This window comes from Montipora foliosa, chromosome 9 (assembly GCF_036669935.1).
Source record: "Montipora foliosa isolate CH-2021 chromosome 9, ASM3666993v2, whole genome shotgun sequence".
Taxonomy (NCBI): Eukaryota; Metazoa; Cnidaria; class Anthozoa; order Scleractinia; family Acroporidae; genus Montipora; species Montipora foliosa.
The window spans coordinates 15007798-15020108 of NC_090877.1; the positions used below are offsets into that span (position 1 = coordinate 15007798).

Below are 12311 nucleotides of genomic sequence, written 5' to 3' on the forward strand. Positions count from 1 at the left end.
TAGAAAAATTGCATCATCGAGTCGAAACCAGTTCCATTTAAAAGTATCTGCAAATCTTTCCTAAGATAAATATCATAACAACTGTCAATTTGAGTTCATAGCTGTTTCAAGACTATGGAGGAGTGCTTTTCCGAAGATCGAAAAATGGAGGTCGAAGCCCTGCAATCGATCTATGGAGAATTGTTTACAACATTCGAAGGAGGAGATCATGATGAAATATTCCACTATGAAGTGAATCTTATGCAAAGCGATATCAAAATAATTTTCACAATTCCAGGTAACAGTGCTTTTTCCGCTAAAAATACCTCACAAAACGGAAATCAGACATTTTCGTCCTTTTTGAGGTCTGGATGAAAATACCGTACCAAAATCTCTCGATCTTGAATAAATTCTAGTCCACTGGTTACAAGAAGTCCATGAAACTAAGTAGTGACAGGATTATGTTTTGGATGGAGTTTGTGGCGTGGGTGATATCAGTTTACCCGCTTTTGTCTCAACATTTTCAGAGGCATGGCAGCTTGCTTGCTAATGTTTTGGTGAAGCGTCAGTCTGGATCCTTTTTTATAATTCCATTCATTTTCTGATCAGATTCATTGGAGGCACAGTGGGGTAAAGGGAACCAACGTATCAGCATTGAGGAAACGTGCAATGCAAGGATACAGTTGTATGTTTAGCATCTTTGTGTTATTGAATTATGCAGAGTATTGTCTAACAGTTTGCCCCCAAAACCTCTTGAGACAATGTCAGCCTCAAAAATGAAAGCAAGCCATTTCAAACTCTAATGCAACCATCTCAAATATCAATGCTTTTACCTAGTAAATCTCTCCAGGTAAAAAATCAGTTCGTTGGACATGATCAGACATGATCGTGACTGCAGGTTGGGGGCAAGTAAGACTGGGCTAAGTGGACACATTAAATCACGACGTCTTTTCATTTCTAAACATTGTTTCTTGTTTAGAAAAATACCCAGAAATTCCTCCTGCTATCAATGTTATGGCACAGAATAACCAACCTGCCTATACAGAACTGGAATCGCTACTGTACAGCAAGGCACATGAAAGCTGTGGACAAGTGATGATATGTGATCTGGTGGAAGAAGCTAAGTGTTGGTTTATAGATAAACTTAACTTTGTCAATCCAGTCTCTTTACCAGGAGAAAAAGAAGCAGTGGAAGTTGCATCCACTGTTTGTAAATTCTTCCTGGATGGAAATTGTAAATTTGGAAAAAAGTGCCGCAATCAGCACATAGAGTTGGGAAGTGCTAGAAGCGGCAATGACGCAGAGTCATTGCACACTAATAAAAATGTTAAGGAACACATCACCCCAAAAGGAAAGCAAAAGTTTGTGAAACAAGATAACAATGTCTCTACGAAGAAACCATCCATGAAAACAGCGAGTGATGTCATATCAAGAATCAAATGGGATGCAGAGTTGTCACCAAAGGATTTCACTGTTGGTTACCTAGATCGCTTTGTTGGAATTATAGAGAAGCATTTTGAAGATTTTTCGTGGGATGACCTTGCTTCAGTTGATCATTTTGTTGACCTGGCTATTCCTCGGCACAGAATACAGTATTTCAAGTACCTTGAGGAAATAGTTTGGGACAAAAGGGAAAGGATTGACAAGGTCTTTGGTTCAACTGGAAGCCAAGAAACTATATTGGATGTAAAACAGAGAATTAATTGTGCATCAAATGAAGAGAATGATGCAGATTGCAGTGATTCAAAGCAAGTGTCAGTTGTAGATGAAATGAACTGCGCAACAAATTATATCCCTGAAGAACTCCAAGAGAGGAGAGTCCCGAATTACTTCATTGCTGTGCAGATTTCCGATGAGGAAGTAATTGACAACATTCGTAAGGTTCGTTTTCAAAAACATTTTTAATATCTTGATGTATATCATTCAGAACTATGTGTTGTAGTTCTGCTACCTGGCCCCCTCCCTCCCCCCCCCCCTTCCTTACACCATTTACTGGGATGACCTGTTTCCAGTCAATCCATCCACACTTTGCAGCACATTTTGTTAGCTATGATAAAAGACATGATTGCGGCTAGTGTTCACACGAGATCATTGCTTTAATATGTTAGCCATCACTGCATCTCGGACGCTATAAGCTGAGGGATGTAGAGCATCTTTTTTAGCCTGAAAAGAGATATTTTAAAGTCAATAGGCACATGAAGTGAAGTGGATATTGCTTGCTGACCACATCCCAATGGTGCTCTCACTTGTTTCAAATCCTAGCATGTGTGCTCTAAAGTCCACTAAGCTTTCCCTCCATTTGAGGCTGGTAAAATGAGTAGAGCACCAGTTATGTAGTATGGAGACAAGTTGTGTATGCAACAGAATTGGAATGCCCAACCCCCCCCCCCCCCCCCCCCCACCTTGCCGTACTAATCTTTAGTAATTATAGAAGCCTTGAAGAAGGAGATATTGGGTTCTGACTGCAGTTGGGGTCTTGTCTACTCTTGTCCTGAGGAATTGAGCCCTTTCATTGTCTGAACCATACCAGTTTAAAATGCATTGAATTCAAGAGTAGTCACTGCCATTTTCTTAGTGGCCTTTAAGGTGGGAATTGCATCGTTAGAAGCTCTCCAGTGTCCGGCTGTCAGGATAATTTGCCAAGGAAGCATGCAAATATTGGTTAAAATAACATTATCCAGTTGTAAACATTTAGTTATGGAAATTATTTTTCATGGCAGATTCAAAATGATATTTATGCAGAGCTGAGTCCAGAAGCAGAGCTTGAACTGATTGCAAGCCAAAGACTTCACATCACCCTTCTTATGTTAAGTCTATGTGATGAAGATCAAGTGACCATGGCTAAGAGCATCCTTAGGTCTGTTCAACCAATGTTGATTTCCATTCTTCCAATCAGCCACAAACTTTGCTTTAGTGGTATTGGCCAGTTTCACAACAAGATCTTATATGCCCGTATCAAAGATGACACAGGACTTTCCAAACTTCTTGAGATTTTAAAATTTAAGTTTGGTAAAGCTGGAATCAATTTGGAAGCAAACCCGGATAAATTTGTACCCCATGTGACCATCAGCAAAGGAACTTCAAAGGATTTTGCCACCAACCAAAGTGTTACAAGAAATGTGTCAAATTTGGTTAACCGGGCCTGCTATGAAATTGGTGAACAAAGTGTTTATTCCCTAGCTCTGTTCTCAAGATTCCATCCAAAAGATATTGATGGCACTTACCACAAGATTTCAACAGTAGAAAATTCCGTGAAAGCTTTGTCGTCATCCTTGCCCAGAAAACTCCTTCAGCGAGTGGATCATTTGTATGACCAAGGAGAACTTGAGGAAGATAACAGAGATGAACTTGAAGGTTTCTTTCAATCTGGTGATGCTGTTAAACTTGACAAAGGAGTGACAATTTTGAGCGATCTTAGAATGATCTCTGATGATAAAATTTTGCTCATATTGAGAGGTGTATCTGGCAGCGGCAAAACTTACCTGGTTGAGAATTCGATGGAGGCCATCGAACAAAAAGGTTATGTTTATTGTAGTGCCAAGCAATTATTTCATAAGCCAGGGTGTTCTGTGACACCAGACATCACTGAGCAGAATATTGCCGAAGCTTACTGTTTCTCCCTCGTGTTAGATGCCTTAGCAAGTGAACAATGCTTTGTGGTCGTGGATGGAGTGCATAACAACTGCTGGGAATATGCTATTTACAAGTTTCTTGGTCCCGCATTCGGTTACAAGTGTCATGTTCTTGAAATAAAAGTTGAAAAGCGGGAGGACATTCAGTCATGCCTGCAGAATAACAAAACCGGAACACAGCTTGAAGAAATTCTTGAAGCTGTGCAGAACTGGGAAGATGATCCAGAGGCCATTGTAATTGAACCGTGGTTTAATAAACCAGCTTCCACAGCCTCGAATCAGAGGAGAATTGCACTCAAGGAGTTGCTATTGAGACACGCATCTCAATAATTGCAATGTTATATTAATAACGTGTGGTACTAGTCACCCTTTCTTGCGGATAAACCACTCATGATGAGTAAATTGTATGTCATCACCTATGTTATGGTATCAATGGAACATTTTATTCATTTTGATTGGTTAGGAGAAATGCAGTTTCCAGAGTTGCACAATACAGAAAAGATCTAAATCACTACAAAAACAGGTAACACACGAAGCGCACTGATTGGTCAATGATCAAAAAAGTCTCAAAGTGCCAATCAAATGCGAGCCCCGGATGGCGCGACTTCTGAGTGATTGTGTGATACGCGTGCGTTTCTTCTGATTAGTTACGATAATCTAATATCTAGACTTTTTTCATGTGTATTAGTAGTAAGTAATCATATGATTTTTCTCGTGTAATTTGGAATAAGTAAGCACTCGTAAATTTTTTTTTAAGACTACAAATCGCACTCGCCCTACGGGCTCATACCTTTTGCTCGTCTTTGAAAAAATTTACTTGTGGTTATTTATTCCAAATTGCACTCGAAATCATGCGATTACTATACAAACCGCCAAAAAATTAATGATTGAATAAGTAGTTAAAAAGGTTTTAAACCAAACACAGGGAATGAGAAGGATTTTCTGTTGTATTCGCACGTTTTCGTCAAAACCTTAAATGTGTCTATTTTCTTAATGTCTGGCAATGTCTGGCACAGTTCGTGCACTGAACTCGACTCCTTTTTCACGTTAGACCAATAATATCAGGGAGTTTAAAAGCAAGAATATTATTGGTTAGAAGAGTAAAAATAATCGTGCTGCACATGCAGCACGAATTTCCGTGCATTTCGTTGTTGCACTCCACAAAATAAAACCGTGAAATCACCAAATTTTAGGTTTTGACGACAACGTGAGCATGATAATAATGAACCACTCATTTTCTATTTTTCGTTTAAACCGTTCGTATCCATCCAGTTATAAGATAGTTCGCCCGTATTGTACAACGTGAACAAGACGTCAGCATTGCGTTTACGTGAAACGTGAAACGTGAAACGGGAAACGAAAGGATGCAATAACCCTAACCAAGGCCTAACCTCCCCTCACCCCCCACCCCCAGCCCCCAGAATAGTCATGCCGTTTGTTGCTCGATATCTGGAGCTAAGAGACAAAAGATGAGCTACTATCAAACTTGTTTCTTTCATTTTTGGCAAAACAACAATGGCCATGAGCGGTTTTTTCAGGTCGCTTAGCGAGTGACAACCAAAAATTCCATGAGAACAGTTCCTTTCCCAACTCGCTTAAAGTTAAGCGAGTCGGCAAATTTCAATAGAATTCTCATTGGTAGCCTAAGCGAGTTGGCAATTACTTTCGGCCAATGAGGAGTCGCTTTCGGTTATTCAAATCGGAAATACAACAGGCGTGCTATTTTCATTATTCTACCCGTAAAAATACGTATCATTTTTAAGTCGCTCAAGGGCCCACTGACGTATTTTTTGGGCTGCGTTGCTAAAGATGTAATGGTTAAGTAATTTGAGAGAATTTGGCGTTATTTTGGTCAGTTTCCAACTTTTGTAAGCCAATGACCCTAAATATGACGTCATCATGCCACGCCCATGGTCATGTGACCAATAAAATAAAACTCTAAATTTGTCTCCGTGCTACGCAATTTGGGTATTTAATCGATGGTTTGATAATTTGTATTCGTTTTTGCATCCAGCCAAGCATGGTTTTCTTTCTATTTTGAAAAATGTTCTTTTCAAAGACATAAACGATACTGAAATACCGATAACTTTTTCAAAAAAGATGATTTGAAAAAATCAATGCTTTGCTACATTCTGTATTTGGGGGTGAAACGTGCCATGTAAAAAAAAATTAATTCAATTTAAAGACTGCCGGAAATTTAGCTTTTTCTCAAACCGGAAGTCAGTTCGTTTACGCATGCTCAGTTGTTCTGAGATCGAGCGCAAGGAAGGGCAAGGAAAAACCTTCGATGGAAACAACAGTTTGTGCGGTGACTTTTGCTAGTGAGTGGGTTTTCTTGTCAGCTCATGATATGATGACGTCACTTACCGGAAGTAACATTTCACTTCCTTAGCAACGCGCGAAAAATCCGTCTGTGGGCCCTTAACGAAGTCTGCAAACAAAACACTTTCAGGAATGTTAAGCCAGACAACGGCTATTGTGTACATTTTGTTTCCCATTTCAGACCAGGTGATGCTCTCAAGGGAGTTTTCCTTTTGTTTTTCGTAAGTTATTCGCACATAAGCATGTGCATAAGACGGCATTTCAAAGAAACTGTTCTCTAGAGTAACATCACGTGGTCCGAAATGGGAAAACAAAACACAAGCTAAAGAGGTCTATAGGGACTTTATGATCTACAAAAACATCGACAAAAAAACACATCACCTCAAAATATAACTCAGTTTGCACTATCGTAAGCGTTTCGCGATAATTCCACCTCGTAAAATGTTAGCGAGGTGTGAAAATAAATTGGGACGAGGTGGTTTCAGACTGAAAATAAGCATGCTCACGTTGTCGTCAAAACCTCAAATTTAGAGATTTCACGTCCTTATTTTGTAGAGGACCGCACAAATACGTTTTTTATTTTTCCTTTTATAACCAAGAACATTAAGTAGTTTAAGAAACCCCGACGGCTACGACTACGACAAAAACAATAATATCATTGGTTAAAAGAGCATAAATAATCGTGCTGCACGTGCAGGGTGTTTGCGGTCCTCTGCATAACGACGACGTGAAATCACCAAATTTGAGGACAACGTAAGCGTGCAACAGAGAATCTTTCATTCTCTCTTTTCACTCGCGGATCAAGTACATTCGCAAAATCCGAGAAAATTAAACCCCGCGAAATAAAAGTGCTGCACCGTAACTCCCGGCTTTTGCGATACCATTTGGTGCAAACGTAAACCAAAAAAAGACTTGACCTGTCATCAGATTAAACCAGAAACCCATGGGTTTCTGATTAAACTGAAAAGAAGAGAAATTATGAAGCGGAAACAACATGTTCAGTGTGCAACTCTAGACATGTATGACATGCAGGAAAACGTCCGTCAGAGTAATTCGCAGTTAGTCTTTTTGCAGACTATTTCACTTAAGTTAATTCCCTTAAAATTGTTCTTCTATCAAACTTTTTTAGAAACTTGGCATAATTAACATTCGTGATATGAAAATTAAAAAATGCAATCAAAAAATGGGGTCACCGTGCTTGTTTACGCGTCAACAGGCTCTTGGGGTATTTTTACTGTTTTCGCGTTAAAAATTCGTATCACCTTCATACAGAATTAACTCTTGGTTACTTCAAAGACACAAAATTTTATTTTGAAAATAGAGCTTCTTTTATTTACATAAGCAGTAATGCGTCATTTTCGCCGACTTTGATTCCCTGGTTGTAGGAATAGTGCACTTTTTGGGACAGTTCCGTGGTTAGCTTGAAGTCCTCGCCTTGGGTAAAATACACCCAGTTCGCAACTGTTTTCCAAAAACATTCATGTCCTACTATCAAACTTTTTTTGTTCTTCAAATGTGTTCTTTGTTAGACTGTTCTTAGCAAATACCTGGAAAAAAATTCGGGGATCACCGTGCTCGTTTGAGAGAAAAGGAGCATTTATTTCGCTATCGGGTTTAGTTTGAGCGAAATCTCTTACGTTTTGTATGCGCACGTACTCATGTGCGCGCGCTAATGATGCAAAAATCGTGCGCAGTAGGGATGCGCAATGCAATACTAAGGAATTACCTTAAAGGGGCTATGACACGTTATTTTAGGGTGTTTCGGGAAAATCTTTCGGTAATCACGAGTTTAAAACTCGAAAATGCTAATGTCAAATTCCCTCACCGATAAAAGCATGGTTACATCACAAACGAAATGATTCTGAGAAAAAAACGAACTTTATCGAGGCGATTTGCCATAATTTTGAAAAACGTCGGGTTGACTTTTCTCAAGATTACCCAAATGTAATCCGTTTCAATCTTGTACATTTATGTCCATCCATGCTTCTCTTGCAGTATTTCTTTCATGTTTTTCAACAGTCTTAAGTGGTTATTGCAATGTTTCATTCTACGTTTTGGGGATTTTGGGGAAAAAAGGAAAGTCGTTCTAGCGCTGGAGCACTAATTGGGGACACTGTAAACTGAAATTAACAATTAACGCAAATTAAGGCAAATGTTTAGGAGATGGGAAAACAGGAGTACCCGTAGAAAGGCCTCTCGGTGCAGAGTAGAGAACTAAGAAACTTAACCCACATATGACACCGAGTCTGGGAATCGAGCCATCCCTGCACCCCAAATCATGGAATTATATCATTTTCAGTGACATAGCCCCTTTAAAGAAGAAACGAGTGAGTTTCACTCAAGAGCGTGTTTTGTTATCTTTGAGCTGAATTTATTACCAAAGCTTAAAAAAGTGAAAGACCTCAAAACGGGACACGACATTACAAAATAATTCAACGTGTGACGTCTGGGTGACCCCTCAAATAGTCTACATCACCCCCTCCCCCTCCCCCTCCCCCTCCCCCCACCACTTAAAAAAAATACTGGAACGCTACAGTTCAATACCACCCAACTCAGTACCTTCTTCTTTTGTGTAACACGTACCACAGGCAACCCATGTTACGCTCACGGAGAGTCTAGTTACAGAAAAAACGTGTGTACAGGGGAATCTTTGGTTACACTTTTTGGTGCATTAGCATAAAGCTAACATTTTCTAATCAGTCAGCCGAGAATAATATACCGAAAATTGAAAGTGCATCGCATAATGAGCTCCTTTGAACCCGATATACCAGATAATCCGACTCTGAGCAATGATGCTTTGAAAATTCGAAATTTTACAAAGAATGTAGGAGACAATTGGCGCTTTTGCCACCCAAGAATTTTAATAACTGGCTTGTTGTCAAAGCTAAAAGGCTTTAAATTAGAAATTTATCAAAGGTTAACAAATTCTTATACCTTTTGAAGTTGATTTCTAAATAGCATGACGCCATCTGTGAGCTATTGAATATAAACAATGACGTCAGCAAAGATTCCCTTATACGTAATAAACTTAGCCTGGGAAGTATGTTGTGTCGACGTTCATACGAAACATGTGAACATTAACAGCTTTAACTGTGACATTATCTTCTTTACTTCTGTTATCTTGCGGGGCTATCATTATCAACCTTCCAATGGGTCACAGATCAGTGAGCTTCGATATTCGTGCAACTGCAACGCGTTGCGCAAACCGTCACAATTGCGATTTGGACATCGACACTCACGACGGTTCGGTCAACGCGTCATTTGAAATATTAGAGAGCTTAAGCACGCGCGTTTTTAAGACGCGGACGTCCAACTTCATTCCCAGTGTTACGTCAGTGGGTGGTCACCGTGTCATTCCCAAAATCGAAACGTTCATTCTCCTAACAAGCACCATGGATTTCTTTGTTGGGTAGTCATGTTATATCAAGATCACACCCTTTAAGCTGATAATATTCTTCATTCTCAATACCTATCTGTTTGACATTTCAATGAAATTGTGAGGAGAACTTACGTACTGATCACTCCTGGAATTCAAAGGGGTTAAGAAAAGTTCTCCATTAATGGTAGGCTCAAAACTCCAAATTTAATCCGAATAAATAAACCGGAAAAAATGGCAAACAAAATACGGTGAATAGAAAACTAATAAAAGTTCTTCCCAAAGAAACTAAACTTTGTGCGCGTCAATAAATCGTACGCACCATAATTATTTGAAATATCACACGCTTGTCACGTGGTCACGCGCGCGCATAGTTTTCCGCAAGGAGGGTAGACCAGTGGGACCCATTAACGCTCTGTTGTGTAAGTGGATCGTTATAACACCCCTAGAATGCAGCAGGATGTAGACCCCTTGTGTAGTGAACATGTTAGCATGATTGGTGAAGATAATGGAGGAAAAGACTGGCGGAAAGACGACCTCGGGGGAAAGAGCAGGTAGTCCTAAACAGATTTGAAGGAAGCAGTCAGCAATCCAGGTAGCGCAGTTAGTGGATATTATTGACTGCGGCTACCTGGCTTGCTGATTATAACTTTCTGTACTGATTCCACTAGCTCCAGGTATAAATGTTTGTAGTAAAGGAGGCAGTGTGGTTCTGACCACTCGTTGAATTTGATCCTGGTGGTCCCTGGTTCAACCTTTCGGCAACTGTTGTAAATAGCAAACTGGTTTGCCTCCAGCCAGTTGGAATTCTTAACAGTTGTTGTTGTTGTTGCTCAGTTCTTTCATTTCGTTGATTGTGTTTCATAGGCCCTGAAAAGCCTCTATGGGGAGTGATCAATTAAGTACATATGTTTGTAAAAACTTCTAAAAGTTCATAACGAAAATGCGCCGGTGTTTAAAATAAACGAGACGTTTCGAGGATTCTCCCTCTTCTTCAGTGGTTTCAAAAGTAGCTGAAAGCGCGTGTCATAACGTTCAAATAAATACAAATATGTAAGGTCATAGCTCGCTCTGACTTTAAAAGTGTCAAAGAAAATTGAAGTCGGTATTTTAAACCGCCTGAGTGCAGAGACCGGTGCTTAAATATCTGCTTAACCTAAAAAACACGTTTGTCTAAGGCACTGCTGAAGCCCGCGGAGCGGGGTAACATAGTGATGTTTTCGGAGTCTGTCACCTAGTCTTCTGCCAGTTTCACCGATATAAATCTTGTGACAGCAGCGGCATTGGATTAAATAAACAACGTTCTCACTAACACAGGGATATCTGGCGTGGATTGTGATGCCCCCACCGGGAGTGTCAATTACGGGTGATGCATTCGTGTTCAAACAGGTGTTGCATCGAGCGCGGCCACAAGGATAGGTACCATGGCCCCCATTAGCAGCTGTCGTTTCATTCAGGGTACTTCTGACCAGGGAATCACGTAAGTTGGTGTCACGAGGGTAGGCGAATAAAACGCGCAAGGGTTGAAAAATGGCTCCCGTGTCAGGGTCTTTCTTTAACAAACGGACGTTTTTCGTGATGATGTTCTTGACCGTCATGTTGGTCGGATGATATGTCAATACCAAGGGAATAGTAGGTTTGTCGGAAGTAGCATTCTCTTGATTTGAAATGTCTGCTTCGCAGGGAGTGGCTGAAAGCTGCTGTCGGGCTTGATTTACGATCTTCGGTGGATAGCCGCGGTCTCTGAAGAAACTGATCATTTATGTACATGATCTACAACAGCTCTGAACTTCGAGTGGAAATAACGAATGAAGGCACTCACTTTACAGTCTCCCAGCCCTTTTTCCCCCCCCCCCCCCCCCCCCCGAGTTGGAGGTCGTATTTAGATTTTTCTGACCGGCATCAGTGTTGGTCGTTAACATCCCGATGCCGCACCTTCACACTCTCGTATTTTGCCTTTTAAAACGACCAAGTAGGAGAGTACAAAGGTACTGTTACAACTGTAAGGTGGCTCAAACCAGTTTCAACACTTTCAAGAGAAATGGGAAACACCAATTATTGCTGAACAAGATGCAGTCATTTGTGACGCAACAAGTAACCATGGTAATATTTTGCTTTTAGCTGCTCATATCTCAAAAACGAACTTGCACAAAAGTTGCACAAAAGTGATCACCAGGCCAAGATGGAACTCTCTGCAAAGTTTAAGAAAAATCTGTGGAGCAGATTTAGAGCTATCTTAAATTTTCAATTATTTAGGGTGACTCTGAATCTGCTCCACAGAATTTTTTTTTAACTTTGCAGAAAGTTTCATTCTGCCATGTTGATTACATTTCAGAAATGAAAATGGCGATCACCGAGTTCGTTTTTGAGATATGAGCAACTAAAGCCAAAATATGGGGTGTTTTTGAAGGGATTTCCTGTTGCCACGGTAACGTTTTACGTCACAAAAATGACCAAATCTTTTTCAGCAATAATTGGTGTTTGATATGGTACCCTAACATTGCTGTTAAGTGATGAAGTGTTCTAGTGTCAATCCTTCCAATAAGAACGTTTCGTTCAAGTGTTGAAACTGGTTTGAGCCACCTTAAAACAGTTCATGATCCTTGGTGACCTTGACTATGTACCAGGCCTTGTTTTACCATGTTCAGTTCACTTTCTCAGCTAACCCTTCCGCTTATGTCAGCAATTGTTTGGTAATTTCCGTAAATTTCTCTACATCCACCACAACCCAAATCCATGAACGTTGCTATTTAACAATTAGACCCGTAGCCCGCAAAGGCTACGGGTCAATAGCCCATGAGGCGAAGCCGAATGGGCTATTTACCCGTGGCCCTTGAGGGCGAAGGGTCTAATTGTTTTAATGTTTTATTATTTTAATGCAGCATTTGCATTAGTCCACTAGTTGGGTGATACTAACATCCACCTACGCTCGGTTCATAAACTTTGTCTGATGGTGGCCTGTTGTTGGCTAATTAGTTGAGTAAGTTGGTCCTTGATCATAG

At 40.2% G+C, this 12311-nt stretch overlaps 1 protein-coding gene across 1 annotated transcript; it reads left to right on the forward strand.

The window, feature by feature from the left end:
* On the forward strand, window positions 1-7109 carry LOC137970087 (uncharacterized). Its single transcript, XM_068816562.1, has 3 exons — window positions 1-277; window positions 959-1860; window positions 2700-7109. The coding sequence occupies exons 1-3, from the start codon at window positions 115-117 to the stop codon at window positions 3939-3941; spliced, it is 2307 nt and encodes a 768-aa protein (XP_068672663.1). The 5' UTR covers window positions 1-114; the 3' UTR covers window positions 3942-7109.
* The last annotated feature ends 5202 nt before the right edge of the window (window positions 7110-12311 follow it).

Bases quoted from the DNA above. Each gene is read 5' to 3' on its own strand.
- LOC137970087 (XM_068816562.1), top strand. From the start codon at position 115: ATGGAGGAGTGCTTTTCCGAAGATCGAAAAATGGAGGTCGAAGCCCTG. The intron at 278-958 runs GTAACAGTGCTT...TTTCTTGTTTAG, and splicing joins AATAATTTTCACAATTCCAG to AAAAATACCCAGAAATTCCT. The intron at 1,861-2,699 runs GTTCGTTTTCAA...TTTTCATGGCAG, and splicing joins TAATTGACAACATTCGTAAG to ATTCAAAATGATATTTATGC.